Here is a 22,176-nt window from a genome sequence, read left to right as displayed (position 1 = left end):
ATTAGGGAAGTTTTCAATTATTACTCAAGATTTGGCCATGGGGCCAATTGTTAAAGTCATTGTTTCCTGGTCTGGTTGTTAGAGATATCTGTATGTCAAGAAGACTGACTTCCTGGACTGGTTATTGCTAATGCATTGGTTGCTGCAGATTATAGGTCAGAAGTCTAATTTTACATATAGGCTGGCCATTGTTCCTTAATATATTCAGTCTCTTGGGTCTAGAGAATGTGAAGCAGCTCAGTTGGCTATTCTGTTTGTGAAGAAATGTGTTGGGATGAGGAAAATAGATATTTGAGAGCATTGTTGGTAGAAAGCACAAAGAACCGGGATCTGGGGAAACGAGTCTTCATTCACAGTTCCTTTTCTCAACACATATACTCTGCAATTGTTTATTGTTTATTACATGTTCTAGGTATTGTCCTGGAGTCTGGGGATGCAACAGGAGTCCTGTCCTTGAGGAATGTATAGTTTTTAGAGGAATAAAATCAGGTTACTATGACAGCATGTGAGAAGTAGGGCTTTTCCCAACTAGAAAATCAGGAGGACCTGGAAGAAGTAACATTTAAACTAAGGCAAAAGTCAGGTGATAGGGGAAAGAAACTGAGTTCTGGGCAGAAGGTGGAGCACAGGCAAAAGTTGAACCGTGAAAAGGGGGCAAGAGTAGGGGAACAAAACACATCCTGATCTGTCCCAGACAGGTCTAGTGTTCCAGTGCAATGATTGATCATAGTTCCTTTTACTTTCAGAAGGGTTCTGGTTGGTCACCTAAGTATGGTGCATTTGAGAAATGGAAGCTTGAGTGGGAGGAGTAGGATCAGAAGGTGACTGCGGAGGTAGTCAGGTCCTCAAAGACTGATCCTGGCCTCAGAGACCAGAGTGCTATGCAAAGAGGGAGAACTGGACTAACGGGCACATCACATTTCTAGTACCTTCTCCCACTTCTACAGTGCACACAGATCACAATTTCCCTATCAGGTCATTCTGTCACCAGGTAGGAAAGGATAAAGGGGTAGGACCTTTCCCATGGTGCTGTCAGAGATTGAGGAGAAATCCTTGGATACCAAACCAGTGGGATCATCAAGAAGTCCTACCCAGCAGGGCACGGTGGCACACTTGTAATACCAGCAGCTTGGGAGGCTGAGGCAGGAGGATCATAAGTTCAAAGCCAGCAACTTAGGAAGCCCCAAGAAACTTAGCAAGACCCTGTCTCTAAATAAAATATTTTTAAAAGGTCTGGGGATGTGGCTTAGTGGTTAAGCACCCCTGGGTTCAATCCCCAGTACAAAAAAAAAGTCCTATCCAAGGACAAAATGACTGTAGCCCATGTCCATCCCAGAATGGATATGGGTATCAACCATACCATGGTAAGTGATGGAGGGGATGAAATGCTAGGAAATATGGCACTGGTAAATCGCCTTCAAGTTTTGTCACAAGTTTTGTTTCTTGGACCACAGAGGAAAATGATCTTTGAGAAAGTAGTGATATTAGTTACAATAAAGCAGAAGCTGCTATATCAGAGGCTCTGAATAACAATGTCTGTCAAAAGACAAATTACAACAAATTTAAAGATCTTAAATGGCCTTCATTTACAAGTTTAAAACTAGGCAACCCTCAAAACCAGAACAGGTTCAAGAATTCTGGCCTGCAACATGGCCAGGCAGCGTTGATGGATAGCAAACGGAAGCGTGGTACCAAGACAGCGTAAACAGCCTTGAAGGAATCATTTGGATGCCTGCCATTGACTGCAGCTCAGCCTCTGTCTTCAGCCAAGATTCAGCTATGTATGCAGAAGTGTTCTCCTGAGTTAAATTTTTCCATCAGTTTCATGTACTAAGTCAGGCTACAATTCATTGTGTAAGGAGTTGAGTGGAGAAGCATTCTCAGACCAAATTGAGTGTTTCTGCCTGCAACAGTGTCAATGTTCCTTTCTGTCTTTATCAGTATAAAAATATGGAGGGCAAGGCTAACATGGTAGTTCTTCAGAGTCAGTATCCAGGTTCCTTCTGCCTCACTCTGGCATTCTCTGGTGTTGCCCTCATCCACAAGGTACAAGATGACACACCACGACATTCACTTTTCAGACACTGGAAAGATGGTAATGCCAAACAGAACTGAGATTAAATGTCAGCTTCATTCCCTTCTTATCAGTGTGACCTCAGGCCATTGGTATGATCTAAGCATCAGTTTCCTCATAAGTGAAATTCAGATAAATAGCCAGTGATAGCCCCTTAGCATGGACTAGTATGAGAATTAGAGGATGTATGTTAAAGCCAGGGGAATGGTTAGTGCATTCACATAGTGTAGGAGATGTGCAATGACGCCGTCCAGCAGAGTCAATTTGGCACGGGAGACAAATGAGTAGCGAGGCTCTTGAATTCAGAACAGTTTATTGTTGATTCAGGAAACCCGGGAACACCAGTGCTTGAGGAGAGCCAGCTTATATCCCCTCCAGGAGGTGGAGGGTAGGGCTGACGCTAATTATGCAAAGATTAGGGGAGGAGCTAGCTGTCAATCACGGTAAAGGTCAAAATGAGCAGGCACGATCAGGAGCACTCAGGAACACCTGTGCACGCATTGTGTGCATGGACTTAATTGGATACGGCCAATGATAAATCACCTGGGTGTGCTTATGTTAATCAACCTCCTCACTACCGATGTAATCAAAACAACCTCTGGCTGGCTGCCAGGCGCCATCTTGGCATAGTCCACATGGTATAGCCCCCAACAGGGCAGGTAGGCTTCCCCCAGAGGAGGGAGGCCCCCTGGAAATAGTTATCAAAACTTTACCTGCACTTGATAGCAAGTGCCCCCACCCACATCCCGCAGGATCGCCAGGAGCTGTGTTCTTTCACACTCCAATTCAGCACCTCTATCTCTCTCTGGCCACCAGAGTCTGCTCTTCTCACAGGGCAAACCAGAAGTGCCACAGGATTGACACCCTGTCTCCACCAAGAGCAACTCTCAGCCAATAGCTATTGGTGTTCCCCTACCCATTGCTCCCCTTGGCTGGGATAATGCTAAGGCACAAGTTCTTCGTTGTATCACAGAATGTTCCAGTGGAATTAAGCTCCAGGGGTTCATATCTTTGTTGGCAATAACACCATTAGCGGCTGTTTTCCCTTTCCCAGCTTATTTCCCCCACCTGTGGCTGTTTCACGGAAACGCTTCTTTTTTAAATATTTTTTAGTTGTAGATGGACATGATACCTTCTATTTATTTTTATGTGGTGCTAAGGATCAAACCCAGTGCCTCATACATGCTGGGCAAGTGCTACCACTGAGCTACAACCACAGCCCAGAAATGCTTCTTAAGTAAATTCTTTTTTTCATTCATCCAATAAGAAGCCATAACTTTATTAATGATAGAAACAGTACAAATTTTAAACCAAGCTGCAGTTACCCTTTTGGGAAACGCCAGAAAATGGTCCTGGCTTTGATGGTTACATTGTTAATTCCATTATAGTATTTACAATAGCATTGCTGTTGTGCTTCAGGGCTGGGACTGCCTTTGCTCTTGACACATTTGCTTGTGACACAACCAATTCTATATCCTTAACTTCCACACCTGTTTCATCAACCTCTTTCTCTTCACTCTTCCTGTACAGTTGGAGTCTGTGTATTTTCTTGAATGAAACAGCTTCACCTTGAACTTTGAATTTCTCAGCAGCTGCTAACTGTGCTTGCTAAGATAAATCTTGGCTTCCCCAAAAACTATGTAGGTATCTAAAGCTGGACTCTTGTAGACATCTTGTTTTGTGGTGACAAAGAGGATATTAGATTTTTCTGACAGTGACTCTAGTAACCCCTGTAACCTGTCAAAGATCCAGTTTGGACATAGTCTTCCATGCCTTCTTTTCACTCCAATTCCGTTTTGCTTTACTGACTGGTTCTGCCTTGATTTCGGCTGCAGCTGCCAGCTATGCTTGTTATGTGGTTGCTTGTGTGGAATCTTGTTCTTCAAGCTCTGATACTGATTCATCACTGTCAGATTCTGTTCCAGATCCTGTCTCAGCTTGGAGCTGTGGCAACTCCTGCTCTATAGCAGGGATGGTTTCTGAGACTTCACTGGGCATTTTGTGCAGAGAACGCAGGATCAAGATGGCAGCAGAAAGAGTGAGCTAGAGCAGCTTAAGTAAGTTCTTTCACTCAAATTCTTGTCTTGGATTTGCTTCTGGGGGAAGTCAAGCTTCTAGAAATATATTCTATAAATTATTCTTACATACATGCAAAAATGGTACATCCAATTTATTAGTTCAGCATTGTTCATAATAGTGAAGTTAGAAATAAAATATCCAAAGGAGACTGGTTCACTGCATTATTATACAATCACACAATAGAACGTTATGCAGCTGAACAAAAGAATGAATTTGTCCTGACATGAAACAATCTGAGCTACTAATGGAAAAGTAAGAACAGTACAAAAAAGTACAGAACAGTACAAAGTATGCTACCATTTGTGCAAAAGAAAAGCTCGGGGGGCTGGGGAGATAGCTCAGTTGGCAGAGTGCTTGCCTTGCAAGCACAAGGCCTTGGGTTCGATCCTCAGCACTGCAAAAATAAAGAAAAGCTTGTGTGTGTGTGTGTGTGTGTGTGTGTGTGTGTGTGTGTGTTTGCACATGCCTACAATGTCTCTGAAGAAGATCCAAAAACATATAATCCTGACTGCCCCTAAGGTGGGAAGAGAGTTAGGAAGACTTTTCCCTCTTGAACATATTTCAATTTTTGTACTATGGACTGGCTTATCAATTCAAAAATAAAAGTAACATCAAAATGAATAAGTAAAGGGAATTATCATTCCTCACTGGACATCTTTATTGGGTCCATCAACTCTAGTGTGGAATGGATTAGGTCAGACTCCTGCCAGCTCACAAGCTCCTGGTTCCATCCACGGCTACTCTGTGTACTTTTAAATTCTAGCTCCACACTCTTCCGCAGGTCTGCACATTTTCCTACACAGGGAAGTCTGACTTCCTTCAGCAAAGAGAAGAGCTGCTGCATTTCCCTTTATTTTCTCCCACAAGAGATGTCATCACCTTCCTCAGAAGAAGACACAACAGCTTCTTCACCCACACACAAGGAAGCCTGGCCAATTCCCTCCTGACCAGGAGGTGCTGAAGACACCAGAGTCATATACACAATTCATACACACACACACACACACATGAATGGAAGCCCAAACAGGTCTTTCTGGTTGAGATATAAATACAACAGTTTCCTAAAGGACATGTCTGTCCAGCAGCATAGGGACCTGCATGTTGGTCCGTTGCAGAAGCCGCACATTGGAGAAGGAGCTGTTACTGGGGTGGGGCCTCTTGGGGACCAGCTTCATTCATCATGTCCTTGTACTGTCGCTTAAAGAAGCCAAGCTGTTGGGGCAGACACAGAGTTGTAAGGGCCACAGAAGCCAGGGAGAAGGTGAGGGTCATGCAAACCAGGAGTAAGGACAAAAGGACAAAGAGGGGTAAAAAAATAATGGGACACAGAGTAGAAGGGAACTGGGAAAAGTGAGGAAGGAAAGGAAATCCCATCAATGTTGGAGCCAGAAAAGAAATATAAAATAAAGCAGGAGAATTACTCCTTGGTCATTCTGTACCAGGGCCATTCTAGTTGCTCTACACATATTAACCCAATTTCCTTCACAAAATGGATATTGATAACTGTTTTACAGCTGAAGAAACTGAGGCAAAAGAGGCCCCCGTCTGCCCAAGATCACACAGCTAGCTGCACTGGTGGGAGTTAAATCCCTGCATACTATGGGATGGGAGGAGGGATAGGAAAGGGTCAACCAGGGGTACCTTGTACAGTGCAGCAGTGATGAGGGCCAGGAGCACAAGTCCCCCAATGGAGCTGCCCACAATGAGTGGCAGAGGGTTGTGAATTTCATATGGTTCGACTTTGGTCTCTGTCTGGGGAAGGAAGAGGAGAAAAGAGGTACATCAGGGGAGACAGATTTCAAATTTCTAGAGGTTTCTCCTATCAGACCTGTACTCCCACTGAACCCAGTATCCACCCAGAAATCATCCTGATAAACCCCGTCTCCCCTCCTCCTTCCAACAGTCCCTCTGTGTCTGAGCCAGTTACCTGGGACCTCACGAACATCCCCTGTCCTGGAAGTAGGGCAAACATGGAATCATTAAACAAGATCTCTGCTGTGCTCACCAGCAGGAGATGGTTATGTGAAGTCTGTGGAAAAGAACAGAGTAGTAGCCAGGTCTGGGGTCCTGAAGTACCCCATTTGTGCCCCACAAAGTCTCAGGATCCTACAAACCTTGATATACCAGTCAAATGAGAGGTTGCCTTTGAGGACAACATTGAAGTCTTCCTGGACACCAAAGGATGGGATTTCACACTGGATTTTCTGACAGACAGCAATGGAGCAGTTCTGGGGGGGAAAGGAGAAGAGAGAAACGAGTAGGATGCTGATATGGAAAACATCACTGTGTGCCCAGCCCTCTCAGTCAAGAGACCACACTGAGCTCCAATGAGGGGACCACGGTGGGTCTACACGTAGCCCTGAGGCTACTCACCAGCACTGGGGTCTTCTTAAGCGCAGCCTGGAAGTCAGAGTAGGGAGGGAGTCTCTTCTCGGTGTGGCAAGCATTTGAGACGTTCTGAGGAAAGAGAGACACTGTGAGAAGAGAAAGAAGTGGGGGGGTGAGACAGCCTGGATCCAGGAGAGTCAGAACCACCAAAGTCCAGTGCAGGAAACAAATTTTAGGAAAGATCAGGACTGTGGAGGAAGGAACTAGACCCACCTCTCAGGCCCAGCTGGACTCACCTGGGAGAAGATGACCTGAGGGTTATCCCAGACTGTCACATGGTTCAGCTGGACAGGGACCCAGAAGGTCACACTGATGGGGAGGCTCCTCTGGCCCAGGTTGTTGAACTACACCAGGGAAGAATCGGGCATCTGTCCTTGCACCCCACCAACTCCTGGACTCAACCTCCCCATACCCTACTGCCCAGTACACCTGAATAAGGCCCAAGTGTCCTGCCCATTTCTGGGAGGCAGAGAATACAGCCATTAAACACACATCTGAGAGCCAGACAGGCTGGTTCTAAGTCCTGGCTCCTCCACTTATTAGTTATGAGGCCTTGGACAGGTTTTGTTAACCTCTCTGAGCCCCAGTTTCTTTAAATGTAAACTGGGGGTAGCAACAGTGCCTCAGTCTTTATGAAGATAAAATGAGTTCATCAGGTAGTTGTGTGTTCATGGAGTGAGACACCTCCCTCCCCCACCCTCAGAGCTGTGCCTGGCATGCAGCAAGCACCTTATGCACATTTCCCATCATTATTTGTACATTTTCTTCACATCAATTTCCCTCCCCAATGTCCTCTTAGGACTCAAACATCCCCTGTGCTCACCTGATATTGATGCTGTATAATATGACTGGTCTTCTCCGAGGCCGTGAAGTTGAGATATTTGGTAGAAACCTCAGTACTAAAGGAAGAAAGAAGGAACAGGAGGTGACAGAAAATGAAGGGTGCCTTGGAAGGGACTCAGGCTAAGTGTGTAAGGAATAAGCAGGCACATGGGTAACATGGTCCTGAGAAGGCAGGGCGATGCATGTCAGAGACACAGTGGGTGCCAGTTAGGCCACTCACATAGATACAACATGGGCACACATACACGAACACATGAACACACGTGCGCACACACATACACAGAGGCACACATGCAAAGACACAAGCACAAGGACAGATCCATGAACATAGATACACAGCTGGCTGTGTCCAGCCCAACGGTGAAGGCTCAGCTAGGTCCTTGGGGGGTCTCACCTGGTGACTACCAAGAAGACAGCATATTTCACAGGCACCTGCAGTTGGAATTCAGTTTTGTTGGTCCTGGGCATGTTATTCTCACTGATGGGAAAGAGAGACCTTAGTCAGCACTTAAGAACTAAGAATCGGCCTTTTCTTCTCCCTCTCCTTCACCCCCTAACGCCAATCTGTCACCAAGTCCTATCATCTCTTATCCTAAACCTGACTATTTTCTAACTCCCTCCTGCCCCTACATAGCCCAGGCCCATCCCTACTCACTTCCATGGCCAAAACAGTCTTCTAACTGGTCCTCTGAATTTAAAACTGTTCCCATCCCAATTTCTAGTCCTCCTGGAGAGTGACCTTTCTAACGTGCAAATATAATCATGTCACGCCTAAAGGTTAAACTGCAAATTCCCTAAAACCACTTATGGAACATTTTGTGACATGGTCAGAACCAGTGCCTAAGTCCTACATCATGTGTTCAGGCCATTCTTAAACACATCCTGATCTTTTCAGGCTTCAGGCTTTGCCTGGTAGGTGCTTCTTTCTGTCTGTCTTCCTGCCCCCCTTCCGTTCCTACCTTTTATTGATTGAATCACAGACTAAATATATTTTCTTCAGAAATCTTCTCTGAATACCAAGCTCCCAAGAACATTGGACATCCCCCATCTAGCCATTCATTTCATACTATATTATGATTGTCAGTTTTCTTGTGTATCTGTGCCACATAACCTCTATTTCTATAACCTCTGTGAGGGCAGGAACCACAGCTGTCCTATCTGCCTCTGTCCCACAAGCATTCAACACAACTGTGAGGGCTCAGTAAGTATTTGTTGCATGAACAAATGATCTGAACAAAGAACTAGATGGGAGATGGGAAATGTTCACCCTGGACAAAGGGCTGGGGCCTCAAAGGGAAGGATGCTTGTGGAGGGTGAGGGACAGTGTACCTGGTCACATTAGCCTTGAGGAGTAGCTTGTTTCCAAGGAAAGCATCAGACTCCACATTAAATGTGACATTAAAGGTAACCTGGAGGTAGAGAAAGGAGAGACAGTGATAAGAATAGGAAAGAAGAAACAACACAATTATCTATCAACTGATGAATGAATAAATAAAATGTGATCCACCCATACAATGGAAATATTATTCAGCAATAAAATGAAGTACTGATAGGTGGATGATCCTTAAACTCAATGTTAATTCAAATAAATTGATTCCAGAGAACCAAATACTGTATGTTTCCATTTACAAGAAATAGCCAGGATAAGCAAATCTATAGAGATAAGTAAATGGGTGATTATCAGGGGCTGGGAAAGGCAGGGGACGGAGGGTGATAGCAAGGTCTCGAAAACTGATCATGATGGTGAATGCACAAATGAGCGTACTGAAAGTCACTGAATTTAAATGAATTTACTTTAAATGGGTGAGTTTATGGTATACGAATTATATCTCAATAAAGCTGTAATCTCAGTGACTCAAGAGGTTGAGTCAGGAGAATCTCAAGTTCACAGCCAGTCTCAGCAACAGCAAGGTGCTTGCAACTCAATGAGACCCTGTCTCTAAATATAATACAAAAAAGGGCTGGTGATGTGGTTCAGTGGTCAAGTGCCCCTTAGTTCAACCCTGGTACCAAAAAAAAAAAAGCTATTTTATAAAAAAAGGAATCTTGGTTCTTAAGAATGAGAAGGAGGAGGAGGAGAAAGCAGAGAGGAGAAGGAAGAGGAGGAGAATTCCAGAGAAAGACAACAGAGAAAAAAAAGGAGGAACTGGTAGCTCTGACCTCTGAGTTCCCTGGGAAAATGGGGTGGTTGATGCTGCAGCTAGTGCTCTTCAAAGCTCTAGGCCCTTCAGTGGAAGAACCAGACTCGCAGGTCAGACGCCAGGATCGCTGTGAGTGTTGGTTCTGGAAGGCAAAGGAGGCAGAAGTGGGTATCATTACCCAGCAGCCATGAAGCTGGGGAAAGAAAAGGTCAGATGGGGCCTAAGAAGGACCTGGCTACCTGGGCCCCTGACACCTTCCGATAGAACAAGCCAGCTGGGTGGTACAAGGTGACCTGTGTCCTGTAGGAATCCTCGCCCTCGTTTCTCACGGTCAAGGTCACATTGAAATCCTGAGGATCACCCACCACCAAGGTGTCCAGGCTGTGGGAACAACAAAACAAGCCAGGAGACTCTTGAGGGCTTCCCTGTGGGAAGGCTGTTTGGGTGGAAAAGGGGTGCAGCATTTAGAGTGACTCAGAGCAGCCACTAGGGACGTCGTGGCACACAGACACCTGCAATAGAGCTGTTCTCTGAAGGCTCCCTTAGGAGCCAGGAGAAGAACAGGTTCCACACCATGCACAGGTTCGAAGGAGGCAATGAGGAAAAGAAACGCACTTCATGAAACTGAAGGTGAGGCTGAGGTCGTCCTGGCAAATGCTGTCATTACCACAATTCTTCTCGAAGGGAAACTGTAAAAAATAGAATAGGACCAAATGAAAGGAAAGGAAATAATGAAATAAAAGAATTAAACCCAAAATGTTGAAATAAAATTATGTAAAATAAGTTTTCAACATCAGACCCCACAAGGAGAGATAGTAGTAAGAATAGGAGAGAAGAAACGACAGGAATGTCCATCAACTGATGAATGAATAAATAAAATGTGAGCCACATTTTATTAGAAATGAAACAAAATGAAGTACTGATCTTTTCCATGACCCTGTAGTGCCCCCACTCGAGGACTCACCGAGGCTATGAACAGTCTCTGAGCATCCACAGCCAGAACTGGCCGAAGGTTTCCAAAAGAGGACAAGGGCATCCCCAACAGAGTGTAGTTGAGGCGCAGGGTAATAGGACTCACTGAGTCCTCCACACAATCCTGAGAGAGAGTGGGGATTTGGGAATCTGCCCTCCTCAGCTGCCCAAGCCCACCCATTCTCGGCCCAGGGATCTGGCCACTGGCCTGCTCACCGTTAACGATAGCTTCAGGGTCTCGCATTTTTGTATCAGGCTGAAGGTCTGTGTCCGTCTGCGTGTGCTGTTCTTTGTGTCATCAAAGATGGCTCGGGAATGTGGGCGGCCAGAGTCCAGAGCCAGGTCATAAGCGACAGTGCTCTGGATATCTCCTGAAGGAACAGGACAGCATGGTGAGGAGGAGCCTGGGCTGTAGAGTCAGGCAGAGAAGAGTTTGAGGGCCAACTCCTCTGCTCCCCAGCTGTGTGACTTGGACCATGTTCTCTGACTTCTTTGAGTCTCGGCTCCTTATTTTCAAAGTCAGGATAATAATTATACCTTTCCAATGGTGAAAATGTAATAAAATTGAGACCATAAAGTAATTGCTCAAAAGAAAAGGTAGCTATTCTATTACATATTAGAAAATTAATTTTATTTTTCTGGCTTCTTAAGTTTTTTTTTTTTTTCTCTTGGTCTTTTGTATTCAGCAATATGACTATAATACACTTTGGTATGGCTTCCTTTTTTTAATATTTTTTAGTTGTAAATGGACACAATATCTTTTATGTGTTTATTTTTATGTTGTGCTGAGGATCAAACCCCATGCCTCATGCATGTGAGACAAGTACTCTACCACAGAGCTGCAGCCCCAGCCCAACTTCCTTTATATTTATCCTGCTTTGATTTTTGAGTTTTGGAAAAAATTTTAACACTGTTTCTTGCTTCCTCTGATTCATTTCTCTCTCTCCCCAATGACATAGTTTGTTAGATCTTTCACCGAATCCTATGTCTCTTATGATTTTTGTCTGTATTCTTCTTCTTTTTATGTGTTAATCTGAATACTTTGAATTAACTTATCTCTAGTAATTCTGTTCTGCTTCCTAATCTATTACATCTACTGAATTCTTAATTTCAGTCACTGAATATTTCAGTGTCAGAATTTCAGTTTGACTCTATTTTATGAAGTCCAGGTCTTTCCTGAAGTTTCCCATCCTTTCCTTTTTTCTCTTGAATATATTATTTGTAGGGGGATTTTTTTGTTCCTCTCTGATCACTTGACTTTCTAAATCACTCATAGATCTATTTCTATTTATCTATTATTTCCCTTGGTTGCTGTTCATTTGTCTCAATGGAAAGACCAAGGCATTTACCAAAGCCTGTCTTAAATCTGACTCCTCAGCACTGGGAAGGTGTTTAATTCTCTGCTCAGCTCTTTAGCTTTTCAGTTGCTATTTTCTACTAGAATGACCTGGATGTTCATGGTTTGAGTCAGCCTATGACTTAAGAGGAATGACTGTGTAGATTTTGGGGTGCCTTTCACATAATCCCTTACTCTCCAAAACTTTTCTTTCAATTTCATCCATGTTGGCTGCCCCAATCCCTGATTTTTATCTCCTCAACTCAATAAGACTGCTGCTAGAAAGACTTTTTCTCCTCTTATTTCTTTCTAATGCTATCATTACTCTTCCCCTACCACAGGCAAATTCCATTCTTAGAGAATAGGGACAAGGGAAGATTTCAGGTCACTGGTGATAAAATGCAGATTCTTTGTTAACTTGTGTTTAGCTTCATCAACTCTACCTCACCAAATGAGTTCTCTCACAGTTTAAGAAAAATGAACCTAATCTATTCACAGGAACTGGGCCCTTAGTTCTCTGGAGAATGGAGAGTGTAAGAGAGTGATAAATATTCATTTCTCTTCTCATCCAGCATAGGAAGAGCCTGCCCACTCTAGCCAGACTTGGGAAAATTTATAGAGCCCATCAGAACTTTTCTCTGGATTACCAGAGACTGGGAAGACTGGAATGAGCCACCTAACAATGCCCGCAGTTGCTTAGTCTTTCGAGATTTACCCACGAAGCCTCACCTTCCCTTAGCCGATCCCGTGTGCTCTTGCGGACAAGGAGGCAGACTCTGACCTCACCAGCAGCCTTGCTTCTTGCCACCTGTTCACGACACTCAAATACATCCCTTGCCACTTCCCTGGGTGTGAACTCCATGGTCACCACAACTCTAAGTACTGGCTGGGATCTACAGGGACACCAAAAGACCATCAGAAAGCTTCATATGGCAAGGAGATTTCTTCAAAGGTTGACTGCTCCAAATTCTCACCTGAGCAGCAGTACTTGCCCCTGGGCCCCTACAGCCAGATCCACCAATCCATCCATTGTGAGGTCCTGTCCTCCACTCAGTGACTGACCAAAATACTGGAGCTGGGGGGAAAGCTGGGAGCCTGCAATCCGCTGAGGGTAGAAAATAGATGAGAAAGGGAGGGGGAAGATCCAAGGAGAGATTCAACAGGCTCCACTCAACTCTCATCCCCGACAACTTTTCAGGGAATTAGGGCAATTCAGAATTTATCAAGGAATTATTTACCTTTAAGCCACCACCTCAAGATGATACCCAAAACTCCCAGTAATTACAAGAAGTTTTATAGGAAGGTAGCAAAAGTATATTTTTGGCTCCTTCAAATTTCACTTACATGGTCAAATAATGCAAACACTGAATATTAATCTAATCACAGTAGTGAGAAATGAGTGGGAGGAGGATAAAAAGAGTGTTCATGTGTGGCAAGAGGAAGGCCGAAAGAGAACAGTCTTTACTTTCCATGGTAGGAAATCAATGCTAAAACAAAAATCAAGAAATAGGAAACTTTTTCTATCCATTCACCCGTGGATGACTCCATATCTTGGCTATTGTAAATAGTGTTGCAATTAACATGAGAGTGCAAGTATTTCATCAATAAAATGATTTCATTTCCTTTGGATATATACTTAGTAGTGAGATCACCAGATTATATGATAATTCTATGTTTAACTTTTGAGGAAGCTCCATACCATTTTCCAGGGTGAATTCCCACAAATAGTAGATGAGAGTTGGCTTTTCTTGACATCCTCATCCTCATTTGTTATTTTTATATATTTTTTTCATATTGGCCATTCTAACGGGGGGAGATATCTCATTATGGTTTTGATTTGCATTTCCCTTATGATTAGTGATATTTAGTATTTTTATATATTTTATATATTGTTATATATTTGTCAATCACATATCTTTTGAAAAATCTCTTCAAGCTCATTTGTTCATTTTTAATTGTAATACATGTATATACATATATGTGCACTGCTGAATAATATTCCATAAAAAGAATGAAATCCCTATTGTTTGTGGCAAAGTGGATGGAACTGGAGGATCCTGTGTTAAGTAAAATAATCCAGTCACAGAAAGATAAATACTTCATGCTCTCACTCATTTGTGGAAGCAAAAAAACAAAAGATTGCACAGAAAGAACTGGAATAGTGTACACTAGAAACTGAGAAAGAAGGGGGAAAGGCAAGAGACAGAGGTTAGATAATGGCTACCAAAATACACTTAGAAGGACCTAGTTCTGGTATTCCATAGCATAGTGGGGTAACTATAGTCTACAATTTATGATAAACTTCAAAATAACTAGAAGAGTCTGAAGGTTCCTACCACATAGAAATGATGATTATTACACATCGTATACATGTATCAAATTATTATAACATACCTCATAAATAAGTACAAATATTATGAATCAGTTTATTTAAACTTTTTTAAAAGAAGTGGGAAATAATTTGTCATTTGAACATACAGAAAATAATTGGAGGAACTGGAATAGGTGTCTTCGGGGGGAATGAAGCAGAAATCATAGTGTGTGTGGAAATTGGTTTTTGTGATGAGCCTTTTAGGCCTATTTTTACTCTTCAAACTGTGCACAAGAATAATACTTAAAAAAACTAAAAAACTTTTTAAAAATTTTAAGTGATTTGTGTCATGTATTTAATGCCAGTGAACTGTGCACTTAAAAATGGTTAAGATAGTAAATTTTATGTCATGTGTATTTTATCACATTTTCAAGTGATTTTGTTAGGGCTGTGGTGTAGCTCGTTGGTAAAGCATGTTGCTTACCAAGGGCAAAGGCCTGGGTTGATCCCCAGTGCCACAAAAAGGCAAGGAAGGATAAGGAAACATAAGATGCCAGAAATTTTTTTTTTTTTTTTTTTTGTTCTGGGGATTGAACCCAGGGCCTTGTGCTTACAAGGCAAGCACTCTACCAACTGAGCTATCTCCCAAGCCCCCGAGAAATTTTTGACATATTAATATAGGTGGTGTTTACTTGGGTTTACTGATATATAAAAATTCATCTTTAGGGCCAAGGGATATAGTTCAGTTGGTAAGAGTGCTTGCCTCACATGCACGAGGCCCTGTGTTCAATCCCCAGCCCTGCAAAAAAAAAAAGAAAATTCATCTTTAATATTTGTGTATTTAGTGTATATCTTATGCCTCTCATTTGTTTGAGAATCATATATACTATTCTATTGGGAGGATAATTTGTTTTGAAATGATGTATAATATGGTAGTTTGGAGATCCACAGCATATTTGCTTGTCTGAAAACTGGCCATTTCCAATTTCAATCACTGGGGAAAAGGAAGTAAAATAGAAGAATTTATTTAAATAGAAGAATAACAAAATAGTATGATTCTTTTTGTTTCTGTTCTTAATCCCAAAGTCTGTGTATGTGTGTGTATGTGTATGCACACACTCAGGCATTTAAAGTACCCTCCTCTGAAGGATGTTATAGAGTGGGTGGAGTGAGGGAACTAGGGCTTTCATTGTTTATTTTAGAATTATAAATTTTCATGACAAGCATGTAAAGCTTTTGTAATAAAAATTTTAAAAAACCAAAACCTTCAAATCCTATTTAAGTAGAAAAACAACAGGCACCAATGAAAAGAAGCATTATTTCCAGATTCAGTGGCACAGGCCTATAATCCTAGCTACCCGGAAGGCTGAGGCAAGAGGATCACAAGTTTGAGGCCAGCCTGGGCATTCTGGGGACCTTCTCAGAAGCTCACTTCCATCTCATCTAAGGGAAACAGAGAAACAAAGAATGTGGGTGGGTTCATAGCAGCCAGTGTGCAGATCTCTACATTCTGGCCACCTGAGGGACCACACTAGAGAAACTAGACAAGAGCATCTTACTACAAGATGCCCGGTCCATGGGTCTTCTAGACTTCAACCCCTGGTCAGCTTCTCACACATCCTGGGTGCTCACTTCAAGTCTTCTCCAGACCAGGAAGTAACAGCAGCTCAGAGATTGCCAGCAGAGGGAGCATTTGGCCCTGCCAACCCCAGGTGCTGGACAATATTTCCTCCATGAAACCTCAGTGTTCTGCTTAGGCCTACCCTAGGCCAGGAACCAAGCCCAAGTCCACATACATCTGTGGAGCAAGGTTTTGGCTCTGCCCATCTTGTACAGATGAATAGCAATCCCAGAGACCTCACCTAATCTCAGAGCCATCATGGGGCCCTGCTGACTACAGATTCCAAACAATACAACTGCCTAGTCCAGGAAAACAATCTTTACCCTGCCTGATCAGATGATCACAGAGCCCAGACAGCAACCCCATCTGCTGCAAAGTCTAGCCAGTGGGTCTCACCAGATCACAGAACATAGTCATCTGACCTCAAAGCACAGGAAGTAAACCAGCCCAACTAGAGAATTCAAAAACACAGAGAACCTAGAAATTAATACACATTTTACCATCAATTGTTTTTTGGTAAACATGCCAAGAACACGTGGGAAAGGACAGTCTCTTCAACAAGATTGGGAAAATTATGTATTCACATGCAAAAGGATGAAATTAGAACCTTATCTGACACAACATGCAAAAATCAGCTCAATGAATTAAAGATTTAAACATAAGACCTGAAACTATAAAGCTACTAGAAGAAAACATGGGGGAAAGCTCCACATTAGTCTGGGCCACAATTTTTTTTAATATGATCCCAAAAGCTCAGGTAACAAAAGCACAAATAGACAAATGGGATTGTAAACCAAAAGCCTTCTGCCCAGCAAAGGAAACAATCCACAGAGTGAAAAGACAACCTATATGATGGGAGAAGTTATTTGCAAACCATACATCTGACAAGGGGTTAACATCCAAAATACATAAGGAATTCAAACAACTCATAGCAAGTAAACAACCCAATTTTGAAATCCCAAGGCTGGAAACTTATACAGAAAATAGGTTTATTTAGCTCACATATTGGAGATTTAAGAGCCTGGTGTCAGCATCTGCCTGGCTCTGGTGAGGGCCTTTTGGCTACGTGGTAACATAGCAGTTGTCATCATGACAGGAGCCAACATGAGAGGGAGAGAGCACATGAGTCAGGAAGCAAGAGAAAAAGCCAAGGAAGCCAATCTCACTTTATAGCACTCCATTATTACAGGAACTAACCCGCTGCTCCAGGCAAGCATTAATCCTTCCTGAGGATGGTGATGCCCCCATAAACTAATTGTCTTCCACTAGGCCCCACCTCTTAAGAGTTTCTACCACCTCAACTACTGCTCCGCTGGAGATCAAGTTTCTAGTACATGACCTGCTGGGGGACCATTCAAATGGTCTCCAAACCATAGCAGACCTAAATGGACCTTCCTCAAAGATGGCATGTGAAAAAGTGCCAACAGTTATATGGGAAAAAATGCTCCATAATATAAATAATCCTCAGGGGACAACAAATTAAAAACCACAAGAAATAACATTTCACTTCTGATAGAATGGCTATTATCAAAAAGACAAAAGATAACAATGATAAAGATGCAAAGACAAGACAAGGAAACCCTTACACACTGTTAGTGGGAATGTAAATTAATGCAACTATTATGGGAAATAGTATGAAAGTTCCTCAAAACACTAAAAACAGACTCGCCATATGATCCAACAAGCCCTTGTGTACATACCAAAAAAAAAAAAAAAGTCAGCACGTCAAAGAGCTATGTTCTGGTGTTCTTTACAACACCATTCACAATAGCCAAGATATGGAATCAACTGATGAATGATAAAGAAAATGTGAGGTAATGACACCAAATGAATACTATTCAGCTATTAAGAAAATCCTGTCATTTGTGATAACATGTATAAACCTGAAAACTACATGGAATCTAAAAACATTGATTTCATAGAAGTAAAGGAGATCTAAAACACTCAAAATCATAAAAGCAAAGATTAGAATAGTGGTTTCCAGAGACTAGGGGTGGGGAGGGGGAAACAGAGATTGCTAATCAATGAGTATAAAATTCTAGTTATACCAGAAGAATAAAATCTAGAGATCCGTATTAAATGACTCTTAATCGGTAATATCTTTGCGGGATTCCTCTTATCTAATAACATCCCTCGTATTGCTATACAACATTGTGCCAATAGATAACAGTTCTACATTGTAGATGTAAAATCTGTTAAGAGGGTATAGCCTGTGTTAAGCCTTCTGACCACAACAATTTTATTTAAAGAAAGAAAAATGCGAAGTTGAAAGAGTCAGAGAGCAGACACCAGAAGATCAGACGACCTTAGCTGGCTGTAGTGGCATTTATGAGATGGAGCAAGACTGTGAGGGTCCCTCCAGACAGTGAGCATCATGTAGCAGGAAACAATGAACCATCCTGGAGGGAACACTAGTGGTGGGGGCCCAGATTTAGGGTGATCAGGATGGGTTACTTAATTTTCAAGACCCAGTGTAAAGAGAAACAGTGTTCAGAAATTATCAATAATTCTAGTGTATGTAAATAGCAGAGTATTAAACCAAACACAGGGCCCTTGGGTAAGAAGCCCTCAAAGCAGTGCTCTTCTGCAAGGTGACCAATCGTATGTTTTTCTGTGATTTGGAACTTTCAGTGCTAAAACTGGGATGGATTTGGGAAACCCAGGACTTGTGGTCACCCTGTCAGGACCGAGATTAGGAAGGCAGGAATTCCTACATCCCAATACTTCCAGAGTGCCATTACCATCTCTGGGCCTGGATCACCTTATCTGTAAAATTGAAGTGACAATGCACCCAATCACCTCCTATCTTTACAGAAAAAATAAATCTAGAACTGAGATTCTTTGAGGTTTCTATGAAGTGTGTGACATTATTTTTGAAGGTTCTAAAAGAAGTACAGGGAGAACTGATCTGGAAGCCATGGGACTCTTGAATTAGAAGGAGATGGATCAGCAAAGAGGTTACTGATATGACATGGAAGATGAGTGACCTAAACTTACCTGACTGTGGGAGGGGCTGATGCTGAATACTGATGTTCCATGAAAAATGTAGATAGCACCCCGATTCTCCTGTTCTCCTGGGGCTCCAATAGCCACGTCTGTCAGCTTGTCCCCATTCACATCGCCCAGCGCTGTCATAGCTGCCCCAAAGCGGCCCCAGGGATGGCCCTGCTCACCGTGGAGAACAGCCTCACACCGCCACCGAGCCCTCTGCTAAACAAAAACAGTTCAGGCCTTAAGGCAGACAACCTCTCCATCCCATACCCAGACCCCATCCAGCCCTGGTCCCATCAGCCACTCACCCCCTTAGGCAAGGGACAAATGGACACCTGGCCCCCTCGGGTTTGCTCATAGAAATGGGGTGCCCCAATGAGGACCAGGTTGGTATTTCCATCACCATCCATGTCCACCGAGCAGAGGGAAGCCCCGAAGTAGGAGCCAATCTGAAAGAGAAGGATCCAGTATTACATACCTCTTCCCACATAAAGCAAGCGTGGGGATTTTCCCTCTGAAGAAAAGTCATTGTAATACAAAAAGAAAAATCACGCCTGCTGGTGGAAGCCTTTTGGAGAGGATGTGATTTTTCTATATGATTCATGATAAATTCTTACTTGAATATGCTGCCAGCTACAGGAGTACATTATAAAGTCAAAGGGCAGAGGTTTGGATTTATCCCAAATGGTATTCTAGGGAGATTATTAAGGCAACAAAGAAGTTAGGTTGGAAAATTGAGATAGAAAAGCCTAGAAGACTAGACAGAATACCCTTTTAATATATTAGGAGTCTTTGAGGGGGGTGATGAAAAATGAAAGCTGGCAGTCTTACTAACAAAAAATCAATCTGTTTGGATTAAAATAACAATTGCTACCAAGGAATTTTTTTGCAATATTGAAAAATAATGTCTACCTACCAGTAAAAGATTTTTATATATGTTCGAAGTCAATATAGGATATTCCATTTACTTATTCATTCATTCACTTATTAGTTTATTGAACAAACAAGAGTTTGCATTTGTTGAGCACAAGGCTGGATAGTAGAAATACAATGCCTTTCAGGACTCTCAATGCAGCAGAATACAAGGAAGGAAAGTAGTAAATGTATGTATAAATATCCCATCTATCCCATATCCCATACCGTAAATCATATATATCCCATATCCCATATATATGAAGACACATACACACACACACACATATCAATTTAAAACTCGGATACATTCTAGATCTAGAAAGGAAAAATATCCCATACCATTGAGGGAGGCCTCACAGATAACCCAATAAAGGCATTTAAGCTTCGTGCTGAAATCAGTAGGAGTTCAAATATTTTTTAATTTTTTTTTTTTTTTAGTTGTAGATGGGCACAACACCTTTATTTTATTTATTTTTATGTGATGCTAAGGATCGAACCCAGTGCCTCATACGTGCTAGACAGGCACATTACCACTCAGCCACAACCCAGCCCTGGAGTTCAAATTTTTTAGGTCAGATTTATTAGTGTAAAATGTACATGCAACAAACTTGGCCTTTTTTATTTTTTAAAGACCTTTATTTTATTTATTTATTTACTTTTTATGTGATGCTGAGGATCAAACCCAGTGCCTCATGCATTTGAGGCAAGCGCTCCACCACTGAGCCCCAGCCCCAGCCCAAACACGGCCCTTTTATTATATAGTTTTCAAATTTTGACGAACATTTGAAGTCATGTAATCACTACAATCAAGATATAGAATCCCTCATGCCCCATCATAGTCGACCTCTCCCCACAATCACCCTAGCAACCATTTGTTTTCTGTCCCTATAGTTTTCTTTTCCAGAATGCTATTTGAATGGAATTAAATATTTTGTAATCTTTGGGGACTGGCAACTGTTTCTAGATTGGGATGATTCATACTACAGCCACTTCAAACACCTGCATACAAGTCTTCGCATGAACATCTGCTTTTATTTCTCTTGAGTAAATGTGTAGGAGTGGGATTGCTGATTAAACTTTATAAGAAATTGTTTATTTTAAAGTGAATTTCATATGGCATGAGATATGGGTAAAGGTTTATTTTTGGTTGTGGATGTCCAGTTGATTCACTGACATTTGTTGAATCTACTCTCCATGAAATTTCATCAGTTGATTTCTTAAATCAACTGATAAATGGTAACATTAACAACATAAAATGGGGTTGAGTTATGTGTAGAGTTGAAAATGTGGCATTTTAAGTTTTAATCAGTTTGAAGCAGACTATTGTACCTGTGTTTTATGTAAGCCTCACAGTATGCACAAAGAAAAAAAAACACAAAAGAGAAAGAAATCAAAGCAAATCAATACCAAAAAATAATTAAAACCCAAAGGAAGACAACAAAAGAATAGAACAAATAAACTAAAAACCAAAAAAGAGCAAATAATATGACAGTAATAAGTCCTTACATACAGTTACTTTAAATGCAGATGAATTAAATTCTTCAAACAGTAAATATGGAGTGGCTGAATGACTTTTTTTAGTTCAACTATATGCTACCTAAAAAAGACTCAAATTAGACTTAACTATACACATAGGCTGCAAGTAACGGAATGAAAAAGATATTCTGTGCAAATGGTAACCAAAAGAGAATGGGTAGCTGTGTACTTATACCAGAGAAAATACACTTTATGTCAAAACTTCCACTAGAGATAAGATCACTATATAATATAAAAATGTCACACATATGCGTATATATGCATCAGAGTATCTAAATATATAAAGCAAATGTTAATAGTACTGAAAGAAGAAACACTCAGCAACACCTAACAGTAGGGAACTTCAATATCCCATCTTCAACAATGAATAGATCATCCAGACAGAAAATTAATAAAAAAAAAAAAAAACTAGAGCAACACTATAAACATACAGAATATTTCATTCAACAGCAGCAGAATATACATTCTCTTCAAGGACACATGGAACATTCTCTAATCTAGATCGTATGTAAGGCCACAAAACAAGTTTTAAGAAATCCAAAAAGGGCTGGGGAGATAGCTCAGTCGGTAGAGTGTTTGCCTTGCAAGCACGAGGCCCTGGGTTCAATCCCCAATACCACACACAAAAAAAAAAAAAAAGTCATATCAAATATCTTTTCCGATCACAAAGGTAAGAATCTAGAAATCAATAAGAAGAAAATTGAAAAATTCACAAATATGTGAAATTCAGACAACTCGCTCTTCAACATCCTATGGGTCAAAGAAGAAACCAAAGTGAAATCAAAAAAATCTTGAGAAAAATTAAAATTAAAACACAACACACCAAAACTCACAAGATGTAACAAAGCAATTCCAAAAGAGTTTAAAAAGAAAAAAAAAAAAAAAACTATTCAAACAACCTAACTTTACACCTCAAAAAACTAGAAAAAAACCCAAAATCAGCAGAAGAAAATAACAAAGAGCAAATCA

General features: G+C 41.6%; 1 protein-coding gene and 1 pseudogene across 3 annotated transcripts in view; both read right to left on the bottom strand.

Annotated features, from left to right (window-relative positions):
• Positions 1-3,332: 3,332 nt before the first annotated feature.
• LOC306650149 (nascent polypeptide-associated complex subunit alpha-like) lies at positions 3,333-4,559 on the bottom strand (annotated as a pseudogene). Its single transcript has one exon. The product of its transcript is annotated as a nascent polypeptide-associated complex subunit alpha-like (transcript).
• A 26-nt stretch (positions 4,560-4,585) lies between these two features.
• Positions 4,586-22,176, bottom strand: part of ITGAM (integrin subunit alpha M) — a 40,336-nt gene continuing 22,745 nt past the window's right edge. The window contains exons 13-30 of one of the 2 annotated variants that reach the window (XM_079121959.1): positions 19,065-19,205; positions 18,763-18,975; positions 12,808-12,938; positions 12,563-12,726; positions 10,714-10,868; positions 10,490-10,621; positions 10,141-10,214; positions 9,765-9,906; positions 9,545-9,667; positions 8,714-8,793; positions 7,779-7,862; positions 7,365-7,440; positions 6,778-6,885; positions 6,527-6,610; positions 6,268-6,381; positions 6,081-6,182; positions 5,795-5,905; positions 4,586-5,365 (exon numbers count right to left, since the gene is read on the bottom strand). In XM_079121959.1, the coding sequence (XP_078978085.1) occupies positions 5,294-5,365; positions 5,795-5,905; positions 6,081-6,182; positions 6,268-6,381; positions 6,527-6,610; positions 6,778-6,885; positions 7,365-7,440; positions 7,779-7,862; positions 8,714-8,793; positions 9,545-9,667; positions 9,765-9,906; positions 10,141-10,214; positions 10,490-10,621; positions 10,714-10,868; positions 12,563-12,726; positions 12,808-12,938; positions 18,763-18,975; positions 19,065-19,205 (2,106 nt within the window). In that variant the 3' untranslated portion in view covers positions 4,586-5,293. The remainder of the gene's footprint in view (positions 5,366-5,794; positions 5,906-6,080; positions 6,183-6,267; positions 6,382-6,526; positions 6,611-6,777; positions 6,886-7,364; positions 7,441-7,778; positions 7,863-8,713; positions 8,794-9,544; positions 9,668-9,764; positions 9,907-10,140; positions 10,215-10,489; positions 10,622-10,713; positions 10,869-12,562; positions 12,727-12,807; positions 12,939-18,762; positions 18,976-19,064; positions 19,206-22,176) is intronic. The other variant, XM_079121960.1, reaches the window with a different exon arrangement.

The sequence above is a fragment of the Sciurus vulgaris genome (assembly GCF_902686455.1).
Source record: "Sciurus vulgaris genome assembly, chromosome: 18".
Classification (NCBI taxonomy): domain Eukaryota; kingdom Metazoa; phylum Chordata; class Mammalia; order Rodentia; family Sciuridae; genus Sciurus; species Sciurus vulgaris.
Note: the sequence above shows the minus strand (reverse complement) of the source record. Positions and strands in the feature narration are given on the sequence as shown.